A 24,973-nucleotide genomic window follows, 5' to 3' on the forward strand; every position below is an offset into this window, starting at 1 on the left:
CAGATCTCCTGCAGCACTTTCCTCCACAGCTTGCCCAGCAGAAGGCCTAAAATCCCTGTGTGCATGCAGCAGCTCTGCAGACAGCCTCACCCCAAACCACTTTGGTGACCCCACCCTGGCTCTGAGCGTGCATCCTCTGCTGGGTGCTTTGCTGGGCTCCATGGGAGCAGGGCAGAGCTTGCACAGCTCAGGGTCAATTCCCTTCCTGCTCCTTAGGAGGAAGGAGGCAGCTGCGTGGGAGCATAATCAGTTACAGCTCACTGAACCCGTGGGCACAGCCAGGCCCAGCACTGTGCACACCAAACACCACCCTGTCTGGGTGCCAGGTGTGTGTGCACCCTCAGGGCAAGCCATCCAGCCACAGCAAAGCAGCACAGTGCCAGCCTGGAGCGAGGCTGAGCCGCCCACACGGGCCAAGACGTCAGCTCTACACACAGCCTTTCCCATGGAGACACAAACAGGTCCTCTTGCACTCCCTGGCACGGCCCAGCGTGCCCCAGCTCAGCACTGGGGCCAGGGTTATGGCCAGCAGCTCCCTCACTGAGCTGATGCCCCTGTGTTTGGCTTCTTACACCTCCCCTGAAGTCAGCTCAGGTGATGCTTGCCCACCACCCCCACCCCCCAGCAGCAGCTCAGGTGATGCTTGCCCACCACCACCACCACCCCCCAGCAGCAGCTCAGGTGATGCTTGCCCACCACCACCACCCCCCAGCAGCAGCTCAGGTGATGCTTGCCCACCACCACCCCCCAGCAGCAGCTCAGGTGATGCTTGCCCACCACCACCACCCCCCAGCAGCAGCTCAGGTGATGCTTGCCCACCACCACCACCCCCCAGCAGCAGCTCAGGTGATGCTTGCCCACCACCACCACCCCCCAGCAGCAGCTCAGGTGATGCTTGCCCAGCACCACCACCACCCCCCAGCAGCAGCTCAGGTGATGCTTGCCCACCACCACCACCCCCAGCAGCAGCTCAGGTGATGCTTGCCCACCACCACCACCACCCCAGCAGCAGCTCAGGTGATGCTTGCCCACCACCACCCCCAGCAGCAGCTCAGGTGATGCTTGCCCACCACCACCCCCCAGCAGCAGCTCAGGTGATGCTTGCCCACCACCACCCCCAGCAGCAGCTCAGGTGATGCTTGCCCAGCACCACCACCCCCCAGCAGCAGCTCAGGTGATGCTTGCCCACCACCACCACCCCCCAACAGCAGCTCAGGTGATGCTTGCCCACAACCCCCACCCCCCAACAGCAGCTCAGGTGATGCTTGCCCACCACCACCCCCCAGCAGCAGCTCAGGTGATGCTTGCCCAGCACCACCACCCCCCAGCAGCAGCTCAGGTGATGCTTGCCCACCACCCCCCACCCCCCAGCAGCAGCTCAGGTGATGCTTGCCCAGCACCACCACCCCCCCAGCAGCAGCTCAGGTGATGCTTGCCCAGCACCACCAGGGACCTCTGCTGCCCGCAGCTCCTGCAGAGCTCACTGAAGGGAGCTCAGTGAAGGGCACAAGGGAAGCCAGGCTGCAGCATGAGCCCAAGCACTCCCGGGACAAATGGAGCTTTCCCTCTTGGCTTTGGCTATTTTTACACGTCAGAAACGTGTCCCGGGGCAGCAGGCCTCTCCAGGAGCCCTCCAGAGGGCTGGGATGCCTGTGGTCAGGCACAGGCTCCACCAACACCCTCCGGATTGCACCCAGCTGGCTGCAGCCCAGGGGCTGAAGCTCGCAGCCCAGCTCTGTCCTGCTTCCCGCAAGGGGATGAGCTCCCCCACAGGCGGCTGCGCAGAGCATCCTCCAGCAGCTCCGGCTGGCAAGTGAGTCCCGGGGGAGCTGTCGGGAGGGATTAACCCATCCTGGGTCAGCAACCCTCCATCACCCCATCGCTGTGGCGCCCTACACCCCCCATCCTCAGGATTTACAGCAGAGGAGCAGCAAGGGGGCTGGCAGCAGCAAACTAACTGATGGGGAGCAGGAATTAGAGGGAAGGACCAGCTCAGGGCAGGTGGAGCAGAGCAGGAGGTGCTCCACAGGGTCAGGAGCAATTGACCCAGCAGGTAGCAGCGAGGAGGCAAGGATGCACAGGGCCAGGGGAGAGGTTCAGCTGCTGGGTGCTCATTACCAACTGAGTGTCTCCTCCTCCTGGCCGCTGGGACCAAGAGAGGGGCACAGGAGCAGACAGATTGCAGGGAGCATCCCCCTTGCTCTGGAGGTCACAGACAGCCCAGCATCAGGGACCCTTCCTATCCCAGTGGGGCTGCACTCTGCCGCTGGTTTCTGCTTGGTCACAGCATCCTCAGGGCTGTTTTAGTTTGTCCCTGTCCTGCCACCAACCCTGAGGCCAGGCTCAGTCCCTCCAGAGAGCCTACAAAGAGCAAACCCTGGGCCATCTCCTGCTGGAGATGGAGGCCCTTCCTCCTGGCAAAATCCCCCAGCCCCTCCCTGCCAGGGTCTGATCCAGCCCATCTGCTGGCTCTCAGGCAGCATCTCTCCCACTGCCAAGGCTCCTCACTGTCTGCCAGGCTGGCAACTGGTGGGCAGGGGTCACAGTCTCCCTCCCTCCATCCCATGGTGGGGCAGCCAAGCCAGCCCTGGGGCCACCAGCACAGGCAAACACAAGTCATGTTACCCAGGCTCCAGTCTCATTTTCCAGCTGCTTCTGGCACCCTGGTCTGAGGTTAACCCCAGAAGTGCAGCCCTGAGCACACTGGTCTGGTCAAGCAGATCCTTTCCTTGTCCTACCACATCTTCCTCCCACTCCTGACATGCAACAGGGCTGGCAGGGGCTGCCCAGCTCAAGCAGACATGAAGGGTGGCAGCATGGTTGGGTCTCCAGCTGTCACAAGCCTCCCAGCCCAGGCTCATCCCTGAGCTGGCAGGTGCCAGGCTGGGCACAAAGACACACCTCACATCTGGCTGCTCGTGCTGCCAGGTGTTAACCTCAAGGGTTACACGTGGAGTAAGAGAAGTAAAGAAGTACACAGGAGTGGCTGTCCCAGCTCTGAGGCTCTGGCTGCCACACTGACTACACAGAATGATAGAATCAGAATTGTCAGGGTTGGAAGGGACCTCAAGGAGCAGCCAGACCCAACCCCCCTGCCATGGGCAGGGACACCTCACACTACAGCAGGTTGCTCACAGCCACATCCAGCCTGGCTGCAAACACCTCCAGGTATGAGGCTGCCACCACTTCCCTGGGCAGCCTGTGCCAGGCTCTCAACACCCTCATGGGGAAGAACTTCTTCCTAACATCCAATCTGAATCTCCCCACTTCTAGTTTTGCTCCATCCCCCCCAGTCCTATCACTCCCTGACACCCTCAAGTCCCTCCCCAGCTTTCTTGTATCATAATATCAGTATCATAGGATCAGTCAGGGTTGGAAGGGACCACAAGGATCATCTAGTTCCAACCCCCCTGCCATGGGCAGGGACACCCCACACTAGATCAGGCTGCCCAGAGCCTCATCCAGCCTGAGCTTAAACACCTCCAGGGCTGGGGCCTCAACCACCTCCCTGGACAACCCATTCCAGGGCTGCACCACTCTCATGATGAAGAACTTCCTCCTCACATCCAGCCTGAATCTCCCCACCTCCAGCTTCATTCCATTCCCCCTAGTCCTATCACTACCTGAGATCCTGAGCAGTCCCTCCCCAGCCTTCCTGTAGCCCCCTTCAGATACTGGAAGGCCACAATTAGGTCTCCTTAGAGCCTCTCTCCTCTCCAGACTGAGCAGCCCCAACTCTCTCAATCTATTTTCACAGGAGAGGTGCTTCATGCACCTGAGATTCTTTTCTTGGTGGTTTTGCCTGACAGGAGCCCAACTCCTGCTGCCTACCACCTTTTCTTCAGTTAAACAGCCAAAGGGGCTCGAATCTGGGCTGTGATTTCTGAGCAGTTTGTCACAATCTGATTATCCCCAAGCTCCTCTGCCATGTGTGCTTGAAATCTGCCCAAGGTGTGCAGGAAGCTTGGGGAAGGAAAGGTGACAAAGAGACAACTTCCCATCAGAGCACACCACACCATGCAGGGCACTCAGGGAAGGACAACAGGCACCACTCTGTCCCCAGGAGGTGGCAGGACCAGCTCAACTTAATGCTCAAGAGGAAGCCAGGAAATCCTGCTGCCCCCTCCCCAGCCCTGCACTGCCTCTGCTCCCCAGTGGTGGCACAAGTTACTGGGTGCCTGTGCAGGAATGATGTCTGCAACAAACACCCCACGGCTGGGGGACCAAAGCTGGAACCATGGCAGCAGGAGGGGGACCCAGGGGGATGAGATGTCAACCCACATCTTACATGCTCCTACATTCACTCTCCAAAAGGATACCAGGTCTGGTCTGCAGTGCCAAAGCTGGAGAGGTTGGCTCTAGGGGAGCCCAGAAGAGAGGGAATTCACTCAGGGGTTTCTTCTCAGTTCACTCTCCAGACACTTCCCAGATCCCTTGTTAAGTTGGAGAGGTTGGCTCTAGGGGAGCCCAGGGTAGAGAGAATTCACTCAGGGGTTTCTTCTCAGTCCCACTCTCCAGACACTCCCCAGATCCCTTGTTTTGCACTGGGTAGCAGGAGCCCATGTGCTTAACAAGTGCCCTCCTCACAGGGGACACTCAGCATTGGGTTGCTCAGCACAAGGACCAGGTGTCACTAGAGGAGGGAGGGAAGGGGGGCAAGGGCTCCAACCACTGACCACAGACACCCATGCAAGCCTCAAGCACTACCCAGCCCTGCAGAGCATAAACAGGATGAAGATAAGGTTGTGAGCAGCCTCCACACAGCAAGAGAAGTGGAAGGGATGGCAGCTTTGCAGCACCAACAGGGTGCAAGCCACACTGGGCCACAGCCCAGCACAGAAGATCCCAGGTAACATCCCAGTGATCTCAGGCATGGGCTGAGTCCTAGCAAAGTCCAGCTGACCCTGCAGATCCTCAGGGGCACCTCCCCAGCAGACAAACACGGGCAGCATCCCAAGCAGCCTGGCTCTCCTCTCCAGGGAGGCACAACAGCAGCATCCAGCCCTCCAAAGCTGCCCAAGCCAAGACCTGGCCACCTTCTCCTGAGCCACAGGCAGCAACAGCACCACTGCCCTCGCCCCTCTCCCCCAAAGTTTGACTAAAGCTCAGGAGTATCTCTGCTTTTATAAATCTCTTGCCTTTCAATGATGGCTTCAAGGCTGGGAGAGGAGGGGGGGAAAAAAAAGGCCCATTAAACTCACTGAATAAGTTAATGGGGCAGAGAGAATCCATTTCAAAGCCACCCCAGGCTATTTTCCTCTGGAGCTAAAGCCTGAATAAGCAAAAAGGAAAAATTAAAACTGTACAATGCTTTGCCAATAAATAACCCCCAGTGTAATCCACTGCCAGGCAGGCCTCCTCTTGCACAGATAATAGGATGCAGAGCACTTGCAAACCACCTCCCTTTGCTGGGACCACCACCTCTTGACTGGAATTAGCTGTGACATGGCAGGGACCTCCAGCTCCTGCCTGGAACCTCCAGCTCCTGCCTGGCCCCTTCCACCTGCCTGGGCTACCAAGGATCACCCAAGAGGAGACTCAGGGGTGACCTTATTGCTCTCTACAACTTCCTGAAGGGAGGTTGTAGACAGGCAGAGGTTGGTCTCTGCTCCCAGGCAACCAGCACCAGAACAAGAGGACACAGTCTCAAGCTGTGCCAGGGGAGGTTTAGGCTGGATGTTAGGAGGAAGTTCTATACAGAGAGAGAGATTGGGCATTGGAATGTGCTGCCTGGGGAGGTGGTGGAGTCACCATCACTGGAGGTGTTCAGGAGGAGACCTGACAGGGTGCTTGGTTGCATGATGTTGGATGATAGGTTGGACTCGATCTCAAAGGTCTCTTCCAACCTGGTTTATTCTATTCTCACTTCCCCAGCAGTGCCCAGGTGGCCAAAAAGGCCAATGGCATCCTGGTCTGCATCAGGAATAGTGTGGCCAGCAGGAGCAGGGAGGTCATTCTGCCCTGTACTCAGCACTGGTCAGGCCACACCTTGAGTCCTGTGTCCAGTCCTGGGCCCCTCAGTTAAGGAAAGATGTTGAGTTGCTGGAAGGTGTCCAGAGAAGGGCAACAAAGTTGGGGAGGGGTCTGGAGCACAGCCCTGTGAGGAGAGGCTGAGGGAGCTGGGGTTGCTTAGCCTGGAGAAGAGGAGGCTCAGGGGAGACCTTCTTGCTCTCTACAACTACCTGAAGGGAGGTTGTATCCAGGTGGGGGTTGGTCTCTTCTCCCAGGCAGCCAGCACCAGAACAAGAGGACACAGTCTCAAGCTGTGCCAGGGGAGGTTTAGGCTGGTTGTTAAGAATAAATTCTTCCCAGGCAGAGAGATTGGCCATTGGGATGTGCTGCCCAGGGAGGTGGTGGAGTCTCCATCCCTGAAAGGGTTTAGGAAGAGACTGGATGGGGTGCTTGGTGCCATGGTTTAGTTGATTAGGTGGTGCTGGGTGATAGGTTGGACTCAATGATCCCAAAGGTCTCTTCCAACCTGGTTTATTCTATTGTATTACTCTTGCCCTGAGCACACATCCCTGCTTTGCTGCCTCCTTTGTCCCAGCTCTCCTGTCTCTTCCTGCCCCTTCACCCCATCACAGCAGTGGTGTGGGGTCATCCCTTCCCCATTCATCAGAGCCCACATACTGCAGGTCCTCCCCAAACACTTAACCACACCAAACCCAGCCAAACCCAACCCCCACAGCCAACCAAGTGCATGTCCCAGAGGGGGGGCAGCATAAAATAGCAATCCCTGTTTGCAAATGTGGATCCCACTAGACACAGTTTGTTTACTATTTAATATTTAAAGATGCTAATTAAATCTCTGAATAAATAACTCTGTGTTGCCCCTGCCTGTGGGAAGGCAGAAAGCCTTCCCTGGGGGCCAGGGCAGCCCTGAGCACCACGGGTGCTGGGCAGCCTGCCCAGGGCTGGGGGCAAGCCTGGGGCACTTGGCCTGAGGATCCCAGCACCGTCCCTCCTGGATGCAGCATGGAACACCACCAGGCACTGCTCAGGCTGGAGACATCCTGGGCTTTGGCCACTAAGTCCCAGATGTGAGTGAGGGCAGGGTAAGGCACAGAGGGAGGAGGACTTCCAGGCAAGGTTGCCCAAAGCAGCGCCTCCTGGCCCCAGGGTTGTGTCCCAGCTGGGAGCCAGGGGCTCCAGACAGGCACCACCACACATCCCCACAGCCCTCCACCAGCAAGCAGCCAGGGCTGCTCCAGAGACCAGCTCCAGGCAGCCTCCTCCCTCCCAGTTGAGGCAACCCAGCACAGCATCCTACCTGAGAGCCTCCCTGCCTCTGCTCCTCTTCCCAGCACCCCTGCAGCTGCCTGCCCTCCTCACCCACAAACCCTGACACCCCTCCATGCCCACATAGCAGATGTCCCACCTGATCCTTCTTCATCCTCCTTAGACTCTGCTCTCTCAAATCCACTCCAGGTGTACCAGGAACCTTGTTCTTAACCCCCCAGGTGCCAGGTCCCTGTTGTGCAGGCTCCCTCTGAGCCCAGCCACCATCCCTGTGCCACATCAGACACCTGCACAGGTTCCCTGAGCTCAGGTTTTGCTCTGATGCCCCCAAGCACAAACTCCAGCACCTGCCCTGACCCAAAGTGAGGGGCACAGCATTTGCAAGGGGGCACAGGGTGCTGCTCTGACACTGCCCCAGCTCTCTGCTACTCTGCCCTCCCCAGTGCAGGGCCTGGCACAGCCCCTGAGGCTGCTGACACTATGGATAGATCCAGAGCCTATGTGAGGCTCAAGCTAGGAAACAGGGCCCAGTAACATTCAGCCTCTCTGAACTGGCATGAGGAGAGCCCCAGGAGGATAAGGATGCTCTCCAGAGGCTGGGAATGCTGAGTATCCTCAGCCCTGTGCCCCACTGAACTTTACTTGCTCCCCAGGCTGCTGAGCAGCAGCCACCAAGTGCATTTGTCCTAGAATATATTCTGGCTGGAACACCACAGGCAACACAGCAGACAGCCAAAATCAGGACCCACACTGCCCCAGAAGCACCCAGCCACATCCTAGAGGAAAGAGGTCTAGGGGACACAAGAGACCTTTCCAGCCACACAAGTCAGGGAGCTCCCCAAAGGCAATTCCATCCGTGCTGGGATGGGCACAAGGGATGCCCAAACTGGTCAGGCCTGCCTAGGTTAGAGGCAGGCAGGAGGAGGGCTGTGGTCCAAAACAAGGGCAGGAAGCCCAAGGGAGCATTTGTACAGCTGGATCACAGACCAGAAAGCCAGGGCTCCTTGTTCCCAGCTCAGGTCACTGCACAGCACTTCCACTGGGAGCATGGGATGGAGGATGAGGCCAGAGCTGTGCCAGGAGCAGAAGGAAGGCCAACAGCTGGAGGCATCCAGAGTCTCCCTGATGTGGCTTCATGTCCCAGCAGGGTCAGGAGTTAGAGCCTGGCATAGCTGTGGCTCAGCTGAGCGCTCATGCTCCTAATTTATCCTGGCAAAACCCTGAGTGTGCAGGGTCCTCAGCAGCACTTGGATTCCCAGCATCTGTTTGAGCATTTCCACATTAGCATTTCCTAGAGGGAACAGCCAGGGGAGAGCTCAAGGAGAGCTGGGTAAGGGACAGCCTTGCACAACCTAGGAGGAGAAGGAGGAGGAGGATTGCACCACCCTGACATCTGCTCCTACCCACTTTTCAGTCCCCCAGAGACAGACATCAAGAGAGCCAGTGCCCTGTGCCCTCCTTGGCACAACTGAGCCCAGTGCAGAACCATAAGAGAGCTGCAGGGAGGACAGCACCTGGGCTCAGCATCTCCCTGCATCCTTCCCTAGATCCCAGGGCCATTTACTTGTCACTGCAACAAGCACCAAGGTCAAGGATGAGCACCCTGAGCAACCCATCTGTGCTATGGCACCATCACACTCCCTTAGGGATCCTTCCTGACCTCTCTGCTCCACTGCTGGGACTGTTGGTTTTAATTAAACACTTCTCCATTCCAGGCAGACCATAGCAGGAAGAAGGGGAAAGTGGGGTGATGCCACATGCTGGAGAGGGGTACAGGATGGGGAGAGTGACTAACAGGCTCCTTTGTGTCCTGCACAGGAGCCCTGGGTGGCAGCTGGAGGAAAGCTGGCTGCACACATGGTTCTGGCTTCTCCTTCAACTCCCCAACTGCTATGTCACATGAAAACAAGCTAAAAATACAGCACACATTTTCCTGGCAAGCAGGGAGCAGGTCTCACACAGAGGGCAACAGGGCAGAGCCCTCAGTCCCACAGGGCCTGAAAACAAGGTGGCACATGGAAGATGGGGATGCACAAGGGCACATGCCACACTGCAGCTGGAGAAGCCCTTGCCAGCTGGGCACTGACTCCAGTACAGCCTTCCAAGGGGAGCCCAAAAAGATTTTAGTGCTCTTCAAAGGAAGTCCAAGCCCCAGGCAATAGCACTGCTCTGTCCCACATCCATCTCTCAGCCCTCGACACACACCTACCCCAACGCCACGGTGCTGGGGCCCCCGTTTGCTGCTGAGCTGTGGGACCACTGGGTGTCACAGCCCTGCCACCACCCTGGCAGCACATGGGGATGGTCATCAGGGACACAACCAGCCCATCTCACCTCAGGACCAGCTGCCAGAGAGAATGGGATATCCCTCAGCACATGGAAGGTGCTGAAGGATCTGAACCTGCTTCCTACTCCCACCAGCCCTTTTTCCATCTCCTATCAGGCTCTCCTCAGCCTTTCACCCTTGGGGAAGGGCACATGGTTTCTTTAGCCTTCCAACCTCCATCCAACCCCTAGAGAAAGGAATAATAGGAGAAGCACAGAGCATCAAAGCCATCCTGGCAGCATCCAGAGACAGCTCCCAGCCCTTGACCTCTTGCCTCTACGCCCAGGATTTTCCTGGGGACACTTCTCTTGGATGTCCAACACAGCAGGACAGCCTACCTTAGACATCCCCCACTCCATTCTTGGCCTGGCCTTAAATCCTGGCCATCGATGGGCTGAAGGGTCTCCAGCCCTGCTCTGCTGCTTGCAGGCCAGTGGTAGCAGTGCTCCATGCCTCAGATTCCCCATCAGTAAAATGGGCAGAGCTGTCAGGGGCTTACTTGCAGACCACACTCAGCCAGAAGCTGGTGGGCAGACAGAATCACACCACCCCAGCCAGGCATCTCTTGCCCAGCGCTTCAAACGGCCCAGAAACACCTCCCCCACACCACACATGCTCTGGTTGGGTCAACCTCTTCCCAAAAAAGGCTGCAAATCCCCCCAGCCCCCAGCCGGGCTGGGGCTGCCTGGCTTGTGGCACTGCTGGAAGAGCTGTGGTAAGCGAGGATGCACCGACTGCATCCTCTGGCAGCAGCACAGAGCAGCAAGCTGTGACCCAGCACCCAGCCGCATCCCAGGTGGCCATCTGACAGCCGGGTGCTCGCCCAAGGACCGGGATCCTGAGCTGGGGAGCAGGTGGCAGCACAAGAAGGGTAGAGCAGAGCAGCAGCGACACCCCGGAGCGAAGGCTCTCCTCTCCGGCAGTGACACCAAACCAGCGGCTGCCCGACCCCTCAGCCCCAGCCGCACCGCTCGGCTGCCCGCCCCCACCCCGGGGGGCTGCCGGTGCCGGTTCGGGGCTCGGCGGAGCCGGCGCAGCCCGGAGCGGGTCCCGCCGCGCCGTCCGCCGCCGCCGCTTGCCCTCTAGTGGCACAGCCGCCCGAGCTGGGAGAGCGGCAGAGGGATCGGGAGCGGCGTGACAAGCAGGACCCGCGAAGGGATTGCCCCCCTCGACTCGGCGCTGGGGAGCTCGAGTGCTGAGCTCGGCTTTGGGTCCCTCGCTACAAGGACATCGAGGTGCCAGAGCAGGTCCAGAGAAGGGTCTGGAGAGCAGGGCTTAGGAGGAGCAGCTGAGGGAATTGGGATCGTTCGGACTGGAGAAGAGGAGGCTGATGGGGACCTTTTCACGCTCTACTACTCCCTGAAACGAGGTTGTAATGAGGCAGGAGTTGGACTCTTCTCCCAGGTAACAAGTGAGGATGAGAAGAAAGGGCCTCAGGCTGCACCAGGGGAGGTTTAGGTCGGATAGTAGAAGAAAATTCTTCACTGGCAGGGTTCTCAAACAGGCTCCCCAGGGAGGTGGTTGCACCCCCAGGGATGGGGGTGCTCAAAAGAAACAGAGATGTGGTGCTGAGGGACAAGGTTTAGCACCAGACCTGGTGTTAGTTAGATAATGGTTGGACTTGACCTTAAAGGTCTTTTCCAGCTGAAATGATCCTATGATAGGCTGGGGCTGAGCCAGGATCCAGCTGCCTCAAGGTGGGCACAGGGCAGAGTCTCAGCTGGAGGTTGTGGCACATCCACAGAGCTGCTCATCTGCAACACTCCTGCACAAACAGCCTCTGTCCAAAACAGCCTCACAATGCTGGGAAAGAAGCACAGGGACTAGCCCTGTGCATGGTCCTGCAGCACATGGAGCATCATGGGGGGCAAATAGGGCTGCTGCTCCCCATCTCTTCATGTGGAGCACAAAGTGCCTGCAAGGTCCTGGGCTTCATCACAAGCCAACAGATCAAGGGAGGGGATTCTCACTCTCTACTCCATGCTGGTGAAACCTCACTTGCAGTGCTGTGGTCAGCTCTGGAGTCCTCAGCACAGGGGAGACATGGACCTGCTGGAGCAGATCTAGAGAAGGCCACAAAAATGATCAGAGGGCTGGGACACCTCTGCTATGGAGAAAGGCTGAGAGGGTTGTTCTGTCTTAAGAAGAGAAGGCTCCAAGGGAGACCTTATTGCAGCCTTCCAGTACTTAAAGATGGGGACAGTCTGGTGCAACAGGGCACTAAGAGTGGAGCTGGTTTTAAACTAAAAGAGGGAGATTTAGACTGGATAGAAAGAAGACTTTTTTTACAGTGAGGATGGTGAAACACTGACACAGGTTGTCCAGAGGTGGTAGAAGCCTCATTCCTGTTAACATTCAAGTTCAGATTGGATGGGTCTCTGAGCGACCAGATCTAGTTGAAGATGCCCCAGCTCACTACAGAGGACTTGGTCTGGGTGACCTTTAGATGTCCCTTCCAACCCAAACCATTCTATGACTCTGTAACACCCAACCACCCCACACAAACTGCAGCCTCTGAGCAGGAAACCACAGCACTGCTTCATCAGGGGCTTTGCTGTGCACCCCTGGGTGCAGAGGGGAGAACAAGAGGAGACCACAGCCTGCAGAATGATGTCTTGCCTCTATTAAACACCAGTCTTACACCCAAAGCATCCTCACCTCACCTGTCCATGACCAGGGAGTCAAACCAGCAGACAGCTGACTCAAACACCCTCACACTGTGCAGGATGAGGACTGAAATGTCACATGCACCTTGAAACCATCTCAATCACTGACTTCTCCTGTCCAGCCAGCAACTCAGAGCCCATGTTCAGCCCAGAAAAAGCTTGGGAAATCCTGACAGGCACCAAAATTATCTCCTCCCCAAAGAAATGCCTGGTGTAGGCCATTAGTAAAGCCAACACAAACAAGGCTGGGAAGCACTGGGAGACTCTAGTGAGATCAAGCACAAGAAGGGCAGAAACAACAGCAGATTCTGGCATGAAAAAGGCAGAAGCCTCTGCCCAGGAGGAATCCCAAGTGCCAGGCAAAGTGGGACTGTAACTGAGTACCTGCTCAGCATTAGCTCATCCACTGCTGAGAAAGCTGGGCTGAGACCTGGTCCTGACAGTCAACTGCTCCAAAAGCCACCTTTCATAGCCCAGCTGCCCCAGACCCTTCTGCTCTGCTCCCACACACAGCCTGGAAGGCTGCAAAACTACTGGAGGTCTCAGACATCACCTGTGCCAGGAAAGTTACCTCCTTTGGGAGCTGGCCTTAAGGGCAGGACAAGGAGCCAGCAGCCAGCCCAGGGGATGTACCCAGCCCTGTGTGCCCCTGGTACAAGTTTTGCTACTTTGGTGCACAGGGCAGCAGCCACCATGGACCCAATCCTGATGGAAATGAAACAACACAAGGACAGTCAGGACCAGTGCTCACAGCTTAAAGCCTCTCTGGAGCGTCAAGACCACATCTCAGCCTACCTCCTTGTTCCAAACACCTCAGCACCCGCTTCTGTCTTCACAGCCTTGTGCTACACCCACCTCCCCCATCCTTGCACCCTTTGGGACAGCCACTCTGCATGCACAAGAGCCCTACAACACAAAGCTGGGCCGAATTAGGGACCTTCTGAATAGCCTCTGCACCAGCCAAAGCCTCCGAGCCTAGGAGGAACAATGGGATGGGAAGCTTTGGAAACGCTGAGCCCTTCATCCCCGGAGAGCAGCAGCACACAGGGCACGCTGTGGCTGAATCACAGAGAGGGGGAAAGTTTGTGGTCTGTTGTCTGAAGCAACCATCGACTCGAGCATCACGGGAGCCCCCTGCCTGGCTCCTGTGCCAGGAGCAAGCTCTGCTCCTTCCAGGAAGATGCCTTCCCCTTCCTTCTTCCCCCCTTCCCAGACGCAGGTACGCGCAGACCCCCTCGGTGCCTCGGCTCCTCCCGTGCCGGCAGCGAAGGGGTGGCTGCGGCTCCGAGCACCCCCTCCCGGCTCTCCCCCACGCCACGTGCTGCCAGCTCCCGCGCAGCGAGTGGGGGCTGCGCTGTCGCTCACCCCCCCACCAGCACCCGGCTCTGACGCGGCTCTGCCACCCCCGGCCAGGCCCACGGCATGAAGCGGATGCTGCCGTGGGCTGGTGGGACAGCCCGACGGGAAAGGATGGGGCTGCTGCTCTTGTCCACGGGAGCTCGGGCGGGGGTGGGGGAGGAGGGGGAAAGATGCTTCCCCCGGACCCTGCGAGACCCTAAAAATCCTACATCCCACAGCACTCTGATGAGCCACCTCCACCTCCTCTTGAGTGGCTCTGAATTCTCCCTGCCTTCCTGAAGGCAGCTAGGAGCCGCAGAGATAACCCCTGCAGACCCACCCAGCGGGGGCAGGCTGCCACCAGCAGCCCTCCCGCCCCATCTCCCCTCGTGGGGCCGGCTCAGGGGCAAAGCTCCACGCACCTGGGCTGCCTCCCTGCCTCGAGGGGTGACAAACGCAGGCCAGCACCGCCGCCTGCCTGGCAGCATCTCTGCAGTGCCATAGCAACAGCTGAGAAGTAGGGAGGCCCAGATGGCAAACTCCTCCGTCCGTCCTTCCCCACGCTCCGTGCCGGTGCACGCAGGCGCTGCCCACGCTGCCAGAAGGGAAACTCCCCGGCCCGGCCCGCCCCAGCGCGCAGCACTCCCTCTCACCCCCACACACGGCAGCACGGCCGAGCCCGGCCCCCCTGCGCACCAGGAAGACCCCCACAGTGCCACGGACGGTGACCCCCAGGGTGGCAAACACCCCCAGGCTGCTTGGTGTGCGTGGGGGTTCGTGCCTCAGAAGCCCCAGGTTGAGAGTCCCCCCTGTGCACCTGAGCTTTCTGAAGGAGGTCTTGCTATGGATGGAGCCCCACGTGGCAGGGGTGAGGCTGGGTCAGGGTGGGTGAGAAACCAGTGGCAGCAACAGCAATTGGAGAGGAGGCCATTGATTGAGGGGGGGTGCAACAGGAGGCTTGATGATGGGATGCCACGCTGCAGGCATCCGTGGGGCTGGCCTGCCCTGCCAGCACTATAGGCTGAGTGTCTCCTGTCCTCCTCCTCCTGTTATCCTTCTCTGAGGGGTCTCATCAGCTCGACTATCTCCACAAGCCACACCTGGCTGAGGACACAGTAAAGACCACCCAGCTGCACAATGCATGGGCATACCCCAGGCCCCACAGCCACCCTCTGCCCAAATGTGGGCAGGGAAATCCAGCATCACAACCCCCAAGCTGGAGACATCTCAGCCAAGGTCTCAAGCTGGCCCCACAGCTAGACAGGGCCCTTGGCAGTTCTTGCAGGAATCTGTGTGCAGAGCCACGTCCCCAGGGATGCAATCCAAAATTGGATACATTTCTGGGCAAGCTGGGAAAGGGCAGAAAGACATCAGCCAACCCATCCTCCATCTCCATTTCAGGGCAGGAACCTCCTGCCCTAACCCTGCTTCACCATTAACCTGGCACTGCCTGGATTTACACAAGTGATGTTCCCCCCCCCAGCCCAGCCCAGGCAGGAAGCCACTAAGCCCTGACAGCAGCCACTCCACTCTCACCAAAAAGACGATGGGTGAGAAACCAGAAGCAGCAACAGCAGTTGGAGAGAAGGCCATTGGTTGGGGTGGGGGGGTGTGCAACAGGAGGCTTGATGATGGGATGCCATGCTGCAGGCATCCATGGGGCTGGCCTGCCCTGCCAGCACTATAAGCTGAGTGTCTCCTGCCCTCCTCCTGTTATCCTTGTCTCAGGGGTCTCATCAGCCACTGAGATGTGAAATAACCCAAAGCTCTTGATGGCTTGGCCCCCAGTGCTGGGGGGACCTGCCTGGATGGGGTGAGACGGCACGGTGAGGCCTCTGCCTGGGCTCAGGGAGGTAAGGTGGACAAGGTTTCCAAACCATTTCACACTGTTTTCTTCCTCCAGCCCTCCAAATGGGCCCTGGCAGCCTTTCGTCAGCACCACCCAGGCTCTGTTTTTGCAAGGCTGAGCTCATCTTTCAGACATGAATAAGGCTCTGCTTGGCCCCAGGGTGGTGACTTCTCCCCAGAAGCAGGATGGAGCAGAGACCTCCACTTTCTCCAGGGCCTGTGGGGAAAGCCTGGCTGGAGTATCACACACCCCAGCCACAGGACTAAACCTCCCCTATTCACCCCTCAAGCCCAGTGGGATATGGTTTTTTTGCCTACCTGCTGCCCACAAATGAGGCAAGCTGCCTAAGGAAGCCAAGCCCTCAGAGCATGGCAAGCAGGGAGAAGCACCAGATGAATCAGACCCACATGCCAGGAGTGATTCAGTGAGGACCAGGCTGGGCTTCCATGCACCTCTCACCCCAGCCCCTGTGGTGGAGGGGCTTGCAAGAAGAGGTCTGACATCAACCTGGAAGGATGCAGGACCTGATGCCTCCTACACAAGAACAATCCCTCTACACCCATAAACATCCCTCACAAACCAGTGCTGCCTTCCCAATAAGCACAGAACCCTAGGAAAAGTTTTCACTCATGCTTACTCTCAGCCCATCAAGGTGTTTTGGGGTTCACCCCAGCCCCCTCAAGCCCGAGGAGTGAGGCATGGAGCCAGCAATGATGCAGGGGGTGATGGAACATGCTTTGCTCATGTGGAGCAGAGATGCATACAAATTCCAGCAAAACCCAGCAGCTTCTCCTCCTTCCCCAACTTAGGAGAAGCTCCTCTTCAAAAGGGGGAAAAAAACCACCACAACCCCCAACATCTGTTTCTGGGGTCCTCCTTTTTCCTCTTTCTTTTTGTGCCCCTCTCCTTTTCAGAGTGCTTCTCAGCGTTTTTCCCATTTCAAAGCAGTCAAGACATCCTCTGGGCACAAAGGACTCACGTAACACTACCTCCAGCAGCAGTTCAGCTGTGTGTCTCTGTGTGTGCCTCTGACAACGCACGCTCGCTCACGCTGCCAGTTTCCAAACCCTTCCCAGCCGTTCCCGCTGCTCCCTGCCCACCAAAGGGTTAAAACCAAACCACAACAAACAGCAAGCACAGGAGAAGGGGGGGGGGGGAAAAGCCGAACACGAGTTTCTCTGACTTCCTCGGCATCACCCACATCCCTCCAGCACGGGAGAGAAAACCGCTCCAGCATCACGATGCAGGGTAAATATGGGGCAGCTGGAAGGGGAGCGTTGCATTAGTTTCCCCACGTACTTCCCCCCCCCCCCCCCCGCTGGGTTTGCTAGCAAGGTGCAAACAAGGCTGGGGGTTGAGGGCCGGCGGTACCCGCTGAGGAACCTGTATGGGCATCCCACAAACGTGTAGGCAAGCAGGGAAAGCGGCTCCCATCATCTTTACCCCGCAGAGGTGACAAGCAGCGCTGCGAGAGAGGCACTGCAATTACTCCATAGCTCTGCTGCAATCGCACTGTGACCAAAAACAGCCTCGGGAAGAGACCCAGCAAAACCCACTCCCTCCAGGCAACCGGGCAATCGAGGTGGGGGAAAAAAATAGAGAACCCTCCATTACTCATATCGAACCTTGCTGCGTTTAACTGCCAGAATAAAGGATTCCACCTCTTCTCTGCTCAACTCCCACTGCCAACTTGCTCTGGGGGCTACATTTCCCTAAATGCTCACATTTCAATTAGCATTAGAATAATGAAATGGCTCAGAGTTCATCTCGCACACACACACACAAAATCTACTGGAAAATAAAGAGATTGGAAGAGATGGGGAATCATTATCCCCCCCCCCCCAACACACACACACACACAGAGCATGATGGATTCAGGAGAAGGAAATATTCCCCTTTTCTCGGCTCCACGCTGATGAGATTAACATGGGCTTCCCTAACCGCCTCTCCAAACAAGGATAATGCAACTTCAAGTTGATTTTCCAGATAAACAAGCATGCAAACAAACGCAAAGTGCTCAACTAAAAATATCTCCCTGCTCCGATGCTTCTCCTCACCGCCACCACCCTCAGACCAAAACACACAAATCCTCTCGCAGCACCACAGCGAGGGGGGAAATTACAACAATGTCAGCTAAATAAGCTACTTAAGGGACATCTCGCTGTCCTATTTCTTTCTTTTTTCCCCCCTTCCTTTTCCACTCCCCTGAAAAAGGCAAAGCCGCAGATCCCCAGCTACGCTCAGCCAGAGAAGGGAAGAGAACATTTTCTGCTATGGGGAATGACATAAATAAATAAATAAGCACATTCTAACCAGGTCCAAAGTCTGTGGGGGGTGGGAAAAAAAGAATAAGACGCTCAGAACTTGCTTTTCTTGCCCAATTTGGGTAAATATGTGCCTGTGCATGGCTCTGGCGTCCTTTCCCCCCCCCCCTCCCCTTCCCCCCCTCCCCTTGCAGAAGCAAACAGTTAAAAGGAAGCAGCAGCTTTAGCATCTTCGCCTGCTGCTCGCTCCCCTGCTAAGGAATCAGATCTCATTTACTTTATTCCTCTTAAGCCTTGGCCAAACTGTTGCTGGGCTTGTTATTTCTTTTGGTCGGTTCGGAGACGGGGTGAAGGAGGAAAAAGCCGGATCCGCGTCCCCCGGCTCGGCGAGCCGGGCTGAGCAGTGCCAGGCAGCGCAGCAATGCCGAGGGCACCTGAGCCCTGCACCGGCGGCCCAGCCCGCGCCCTGCCGCCGGGAGAGCCCGGGGGCACCCCCACTTACATGGAAGTGATGTTCCTTGAGATGTCCGTGATATTGATGCTCGTGTTGCCATTGCTGCTGCCTGAATCTTGCCCTTCCAAGAGAGGGAAGAGGTTCCCATCATCCGGCTTCTTGCAATTGATGTCTGTCTTGCTGCAAAGACAATTAGCAGGGCAAGCCAGCACCGAAAGCAGATAGTCTCCCCAAATGCTCCAAAGCAAAAATACCCTCCAGAAAGTGCACTTGGTAGGGCAAAGAGAGACATCCATCTCCGATTGCTGCTTCTAAAAAAGAGGAGGAGGAGGAAAGGGGGGATGGAGGGAGGGGAAGGGGGGGAAAGGGGGAAGGAAACAAAGAGAGAAGGAGGAAAAAAAAACCACCAAAACAAACAAAAAAAAAAAAAAAAAGGAGGGAAAAAAAGAAGCCACACCAAAACCTCAAGCGATCAGATGCAAAAATCCTCCAGCAGATGAAATCATGCTGGCAGCTGGCTGGGAGAAGCTGTAGTTCCCGCTCCGGCAGCGGCAGCGGGCGGGGATGGATGCATGCCGGCCCGGCCGCCCGCCGCTCCCCGCCAGCCGCTCCGGAGGATTGCAACGGGAGGCTGGGGAGGGAGGCAGCCGCGGAAATAAATAAATAACAAAAAACGGTGCGAAAGTCACCAAGTCCCACCTACTGGGCAGAATTAAAATTGACACACCTGCAAAAAAAACACACACAGAGGGAGAGGAGGGGGCGACCTCCCCTTCCCATCGCTTCCCTCCCCCGGCCTGGCCAGCCCTGCTGCGGCGGGCACACACACACACACACAAAAAATCAGGGAAGGAGGAGGAAGAGGAGAAGGAGGAGGAGGAAGGCTTGCAAAGCGAGCCGGGCTCTGCAATAAAAAGGATTCCCCACCCCCCTCCCTCTCCGCTAAAAGCAGTCTAAGGGAGGAGAGTGAGACGGGGGAAAAAAAAAACCCACCCCAGCACTGCCGGAGCCCCAGTTCAGCCCCGCCAGCAAAGGAAAAGTTGCAGCTAGGGTTAAATTTGTGCTGGGGGGGGGTGGGGGAGAGCAGAGGGGCTCTGGCTCGGCTCCGGCTTTCCCAAGCTCTTTCGCCTTTTGGAGGAGGAGGAGGACGATGCTGCCTTTGGCTTGGTCGTTGGGTGGGTTTCACCCTCCACCCCCCTGCAATCCGGACACAAGGGCGGAGAGGAAAGAAAGATTAAATGGAACTGGAAGAGAATAAACCCCACTGTGGATTACAGCGATGGAAATAATATTTTCTCGTGATTTTTTTTCCCCTTTTTCCCCTTCGGAGGATCCAGGCGAGAGGCAGCTCAGACGGCTGGGTGGGAAGGGGGTGGGGGGGGAGGGAAAGAGCGACTGGAGAGCACCCAGGAAGGACTTTCTAGAAAAGACACAAACGCGCACACATCTTCCCTCCCCCCGCTTCCCCCCACCCCCCCCTCCAAAATGCAACGGAGACTCAGCCGGCTGCCGGGAAGTGCAGGACAGGAGCGCCCAGGGTCGGGGCTCCCCCGTCCTTCCCTTCACCCCCCCATCCCACCCCCCCCCGCAGCAGATTCTGCAATCAGACATGCAGGGGAAAAAAAAAATGGGGAGGGGGGGGGGGAGCAAGCCACCGTGCGAGAGGAAGAGTGAAGTGTTGAAAAGGCTGAGCTCAGAGCGCCGAGATGGCATCGGGAGAGCAGTGAGTGCGAGCTGAACAGCAGAGCGAATTAAGATGCATGGTGCATTTTTGGCAAGCACAAACCCAGGCAGATCAGAGCTCTGCTTAATTTGCTCTGCTCTTCCACGGCGCTTTCCTGCATGCCTTGCCTTTTTATTTATTTAATTATTCCCCCCCCCCCCCCCCCCGCCGACCCCCCCCCCCCCCCGTGCCGCCGCTTCCCCCCCCCCCCCAAAGAGTTTCATGCCTCTGCTCCTCTGCACAGAGACACAGTGATAAAGGGACAGTGCTGCAGGCGGGAGCAGGGGTGAAAGGAGGAATTACAGGTGTAGGACTCCAAAGATTTCAAGGAGTTGCTTCTGCCAGGCACAGGACTTAAGCACAGGAAGGAGAGACAGAAGAGTCTCCTCCCTGGCAGAGCTAACACCTCCAGGCTCCACTATCTCCCCCAAATCATCCCAGTCCAGGAGAGGCAACAATGTTTGAAGATATAAAACCGATGATCAACAACTGTGGGGAGAATTGGCAACGGGACTTCAGACACCCAAACCCCTTGGTGAGGAGAGGGGTGCCCACCAGAACACTCCCAGGAGCCCATCACTTGGGTATCTCCTTACCTCTTGCTGCACAGCAGTGTTGCAGGCCCTGGGAACAGCAGTGACATGCGAGGGGCTGCACGTACTGGGGTGTCAGACCTGCTCCCACAAAGATTTCAGGGGTGCCAGGCAGTTTCATCACAGCTCCTTCCACCAGAGCCCCCTAAGAGAAGCCAGGGTCCTGATCTAGTGCATATATACTGACGTGGGAGGACTGATTTCTTGGTGAGCCCCACCTGCTTCCAAATTACTGAAGTGAAACACCTGCATCCCAAGAGGTCACCACAGTGCTGGGCAGGGCAAGGAAGAGGAGCACAGCGAGGGTGGTGGCTCCCCATCTCCACGAGAAGCAGCTGGCATCCTCAGGCACCTGTGCAGTCATCATGACTGGGAAGAGGAAAACACCCAGGCATGTTTTTCCACTCCTGCCTCAGTTTCCTCACCCACATCAGAGAGATGCCACTCTTACAGTTCAGCACTGCCACCAGACTGGAGAAGGCACTGGTAGAGGGCACTATGTCACGTGCCCTGGCCCATGGAGAACACTGGGCACCCACTAATGCCCAGCCAGCATGTGGCTTTGTCCCTCAGGAGCACAGGGATGTCACACTACCTGCAAAACCAGTCCCAGCCTCCTCCTGGCACTTGGCATCCATCACACCATTGCATGTAAAACCAGTGAAAGGCCATCAGCCTGCCATGGCATGTCACCACAGTGCCAGTCACAGGATGGCAACACATCCAGGGGACATTTCCCCCACCCTGGGGGCTCTCTGCAGTCCCACAGCAAAAGGCTCTCCTCCAGCAGATCAGCTCTGGGGCACTGGGAGGAGCCACTGTCACCTATGGAGGTGCCAGGGTGGCACTCCATGGCACCCACCTCACCCACCTGGGTGCCAGCTTCTCCTGTGTCACTGTTCCCGAGGATGTGGGCTCAGCCCCATGCCTGATGCAGAGCATAACTGCTAAGGAAGCCCAACCCTACCCAGAGAAGCTTCTGAGTCCTCCAAGGCAGTTACATGCTTGGCACTCTGCTTGCAAAGATGGTGTTTAGCCTGCAGAAAGTTGGGGAGGTCTCAGGTCAGCTGTCCTGGGGAGGGGGAGGGACAGGACACCAGAGCCAGCCTGCTCCCACCCTACTCTACCAGCCGGTGCCAGGCAGGCCCCACTTCAGCAGCTGATGAGAAAGTTGTGTGCCAAAGCCTGGCTTCCTCTGCCATTAATAGATAAAGCCACTGCTCAAGGAGGAAAGTGCGGGAAGGGGAGGAGCAGGAGCACCCAGCTGGGTGCCCAGAGGGTGGGTGGAAGGTAGGCAGGAAAAGAAAGGAACCTGGGGACTGTTCATCCTCCCCACTGCAGGCTGCCAGGTGAGTTCCCTGGCAGAAGAGACTGTAGTAACAGCAGAAGTCCCTGCCACGGGGAGCAGAGAAACCACCAACTGTCAGCCAGCACCAGAGCTGGGCAGCCCCTGGTCCTGCTTCCTACACTCAGCACCACCACAGCTCACTGGTCCATGGGCAGAGGGAAGATGAAGCTCAGCTCAGCACGGGCAGCTCTCTTTCTTGCATGTCCAGACCCTAAAGGGGACAGGAGGCTTTGGGAGCTGCTAGTGGTGGGAATGTGCCATCTCTGCCTCCATCCCTGTCTCCATCCCTGCCTCCATCCCTCACTCCTGTCCCTGTGCAAGGGGGAGGCAGGGGAAGGGCATGAGTGATGGGGCTGTCAGATCACAGAGATGGTATCTGGAGCAGAGGCCTTGCCATTATTGCTCTGAGGGATGCTGGCAAATTGCTCTTTCAAGAAGCATCTCCATGAAGGATGAAATCAGTGCCTGCTGTGAGGACTCTGCCCCACAGGGGCTTGGGGGCTGGGTTTCCTCTGGCCTTTGAGAGTCTCCAGAAATTCCATGGGAAGCACTCAGCCAAGACTAAATCTCAGTTTCTCTGCAGAGAGGTCCCCATCTCCCCCGCCCAAGCTGCCCCCTGAGTGGGAACACTAGCAGATGAAAGAGGGAGGCTGGGAGGTGCCTGGGGGTCCCCTAGCCACAGGCAGAGGTGAAGGCAGCTGTGTTGTTTGTATTTCTGCTCTTCCCACCTACCTGCCTGCCTTTAGCACCACGCTCTCAGGCTGGCCGTCCCTTGGGAGCAATCTTTGCTCCCACCACACCGCTTGCCAGGTAAAGCCTCCCCAGTGCACTGCTTGCCTCCCAGGGCCAGCAAACACTGCAGCCCTTCGGGGTATGACCAGAAAGAGATCCCTGGTCCCATATCTGCTCAGTCATCACAAGCTCCAACGTCCACTCCTGCCTCTGATCTCCGTATCGATCGGGCAGGCCCCCGCTGGGGCACGCACCGCCCTGCTCCCTGTTACCAGAAGAGCACTTGCCACTCGCTGAAAACGATGAGCTGACATTTTTCTAGCCCCCCTCTCGTCCAGAAGGAGCTGAAAAATCTGCCTACAGCCGGACCACTTTGCACCTCTGAAACGCAGCCAGCCCCGGGGCAGGCAGAGCTGCTGGTTGGCAGCACTCGGCGCTGCTGGGCAGCGGCACAGGGTGTGAGCTCTGACAGGAGCGGTGGGGAGGAGGTTTTCATCCCCTGCATTAGGAGCTTGGCTGCAGGTTCATGCACCCCCTTGCAGAGACACCCTAGGAAGTGCAATTTTGGAGAGGGTCCAGCCTGCAGAATGAACACCTGGGAGCTGCTGCCAGCTTGCAGGGAGGGGGTCAGGGCTAGTTCAGGGGTACAGCATCCCTCACAGCATCACTGGCATGAGCTGCAGGAGGAAAATATCATCTCCTGCAGAGCCAGAAAGACATTTGCCTCTCACCTGAGCTGTGTAGGTACACAAGCATCTAAAGTGCTGCTCCTTGTTCCCACCAGCCTGGGAAGAGCTCGGGAGCAGCACTCCAGTGCTTGTCAGGAGGAGCAGGGAAGGTCACATCCTGTACATGGCTCAGCCTGCCCTGGGAACCTGCAGGGAGAGGGGCAGTGGAGGGCACATTTGGGCAGCGACAACTGTGTGATGAAAGGTGAAGTTCTCAGCTGGGGGAGGTGTCTGGAGAGCAGCCAGCAGTAGGAGCCTCCAGCCTTAGGTTGTCCTTCTCCATGCTGTGGGCATGTGGGGACAAGGACAGGATGAAGCCATTCCAGCAGATGTTCTGTTCATAAACTCTCCAAGGCTGATAGGAAAGTGTAAGGGAAAGCATCTAACCAGGGACTGTTTGCTCCAGTACACAGTAAAAAGAAAACCACCCAAAAACCAAACAACCAACCACAAATTCATGAGGAAACATATTCAAGTGAGGTCTAAAGAAACAGCCCTGTCACAAAGATAACAAATACTGCTGGGCTTGCATTCATTGCTAGGACATGAACCCATCTCCCACCTAGGCAGCTCCTGAATTAATGTGTCTAGCCAGGGAAAAGGTCTGGTCAGGGCTGTAATGTCCAAGAGATGTTCTGGGGAGGGTGGCTGAAAAAAATAAGAGAGCAAAAAAAAAACCCCAGAAGACTGAAACAAAGGTCTTGGAAAGCCCAAGGAACAGGAAGGAGAACGATGGGGAGCAGAACAGAGCTGCCATCAAGAAATCAAGGCAGAGCTTTGATCTGCCAACGGTGCCCTGCACGGGGCTGCTCCACCTCTCACCCAGAGGAAAGACAACTCCGAGAGCTGGGCGAGGAAGCTCCGACAAGGGTGAGGCTGCAGAGCCCGAAGGCAGCTGCTGGGAGAGGAGCTGAGGAGAGGGCTGCAAAGGAGTCCCAGAAGGCACTGGAAATAGCCATGCTGCAGGCAGATAACGGGATTTATAGTCCCAGCATTGTTCTTCTGATGCCCTGCCATCTGCACGTCTCCAGGGGCGTCGTACATGCTCAGAGCTGCTTTGGTTGTGGGCACAAGTCAGGAAACTCCTGATGTGAGCTGTCAGGGCCATGCAGTGGAGGACACAGCCCTTGGCAGGACAAAGGAGCAGAAGTTTCCATCATGTTCCCCCATGATTTTCCTCAAACCAAGCCAGTGCCTTCAAAACTCCCACGCTCCTAACTCAGCCTCTGAAAGTACAAGTGGAACATGTGGGATTTTCTGGGGAGGGGGACAGAGAGAGCCTGGAATACCCCACAAGGCAGGACCTTGGTGTAAGGAAAATTGCTTTATATGTCAAAAATAATCAAAAGGAAACAGCAAACAAAAACCTTTCCTCATTTTCATGCCCAATGTTTAAGACTAAAAGGAAGAGCTATGCCCATGCCAAGCTCTCTTCTGGCATTGCAGCTCATTATCCCCGTGTCCCTGTCCTCCAGCTGGGCACCTACAGGCACAGCAGCATCCCTCCCCATCACAGCATGGTGTGAAGAAGCTCAGGCTGCTGCTGAGATGCTGGGGAGGAAATGGTGTGAAAGGAATAGTGGCTGTGACACATGCCTCATCGGAGAGGTAACAACGCTCGTCTCGGGCCCCTACCAAGCTCCCAGGTTCAATCACAACTCATTGGAGAATCAATTCCTCCTCACCCTCAGCTCTTCCCAACACACACAAGCA

General features: G+C 57.0%; 1 protein-coding gene across 3 annotated transcripts in view; it reads right to left on the minus strand.

Moving 5' to 3' along the window:
• The window catches only part of NTRK3 (neurotrophic receptor tyrosine kinase 3), a 287,748-nt gene extending 268,775 nt beyond the window's left edge, over positions 1 to 18,973 (minus strand). For all 3 annotated transcript variants that reach the window (XM_068143397.1, XM_068143396.1, XM_068143398.1), the window contains exon 1: positions 18,185 to 18,973. In XM_068143397.1, the coding sequence (XP_067999498.1) occupies positions 18,185 to 18,432 (248 nt within the window). In that variant the 5' untranslated portion in view covers positions 18,433 to 18,973. The remainder of the gene's footprint in view (positions 1 to 18,184) is intronic.
• Between the last annotated feature and the right edge of the window lie 6,000 nt (positions 18,974 to 24,973).

The sequence above is a fragment of the Melanerpes formicivorus genome, unplaced genomic scaffold (genome assembly GCF_026170545.1).
Source record: "Melanerpes formicivorus ecotype bairdi unplaced genomic scaffold, bMelFor1.0.p_v2 SCAF_10, whole genome shotgun sequence".
Classification (NCBI taxonomy): domain Eukaryota; kingdom Metazoa; phylum Chordata; class Aves; order Piciformes; family Picidae; genus Melanerpes; species Melanerpes formicivorus.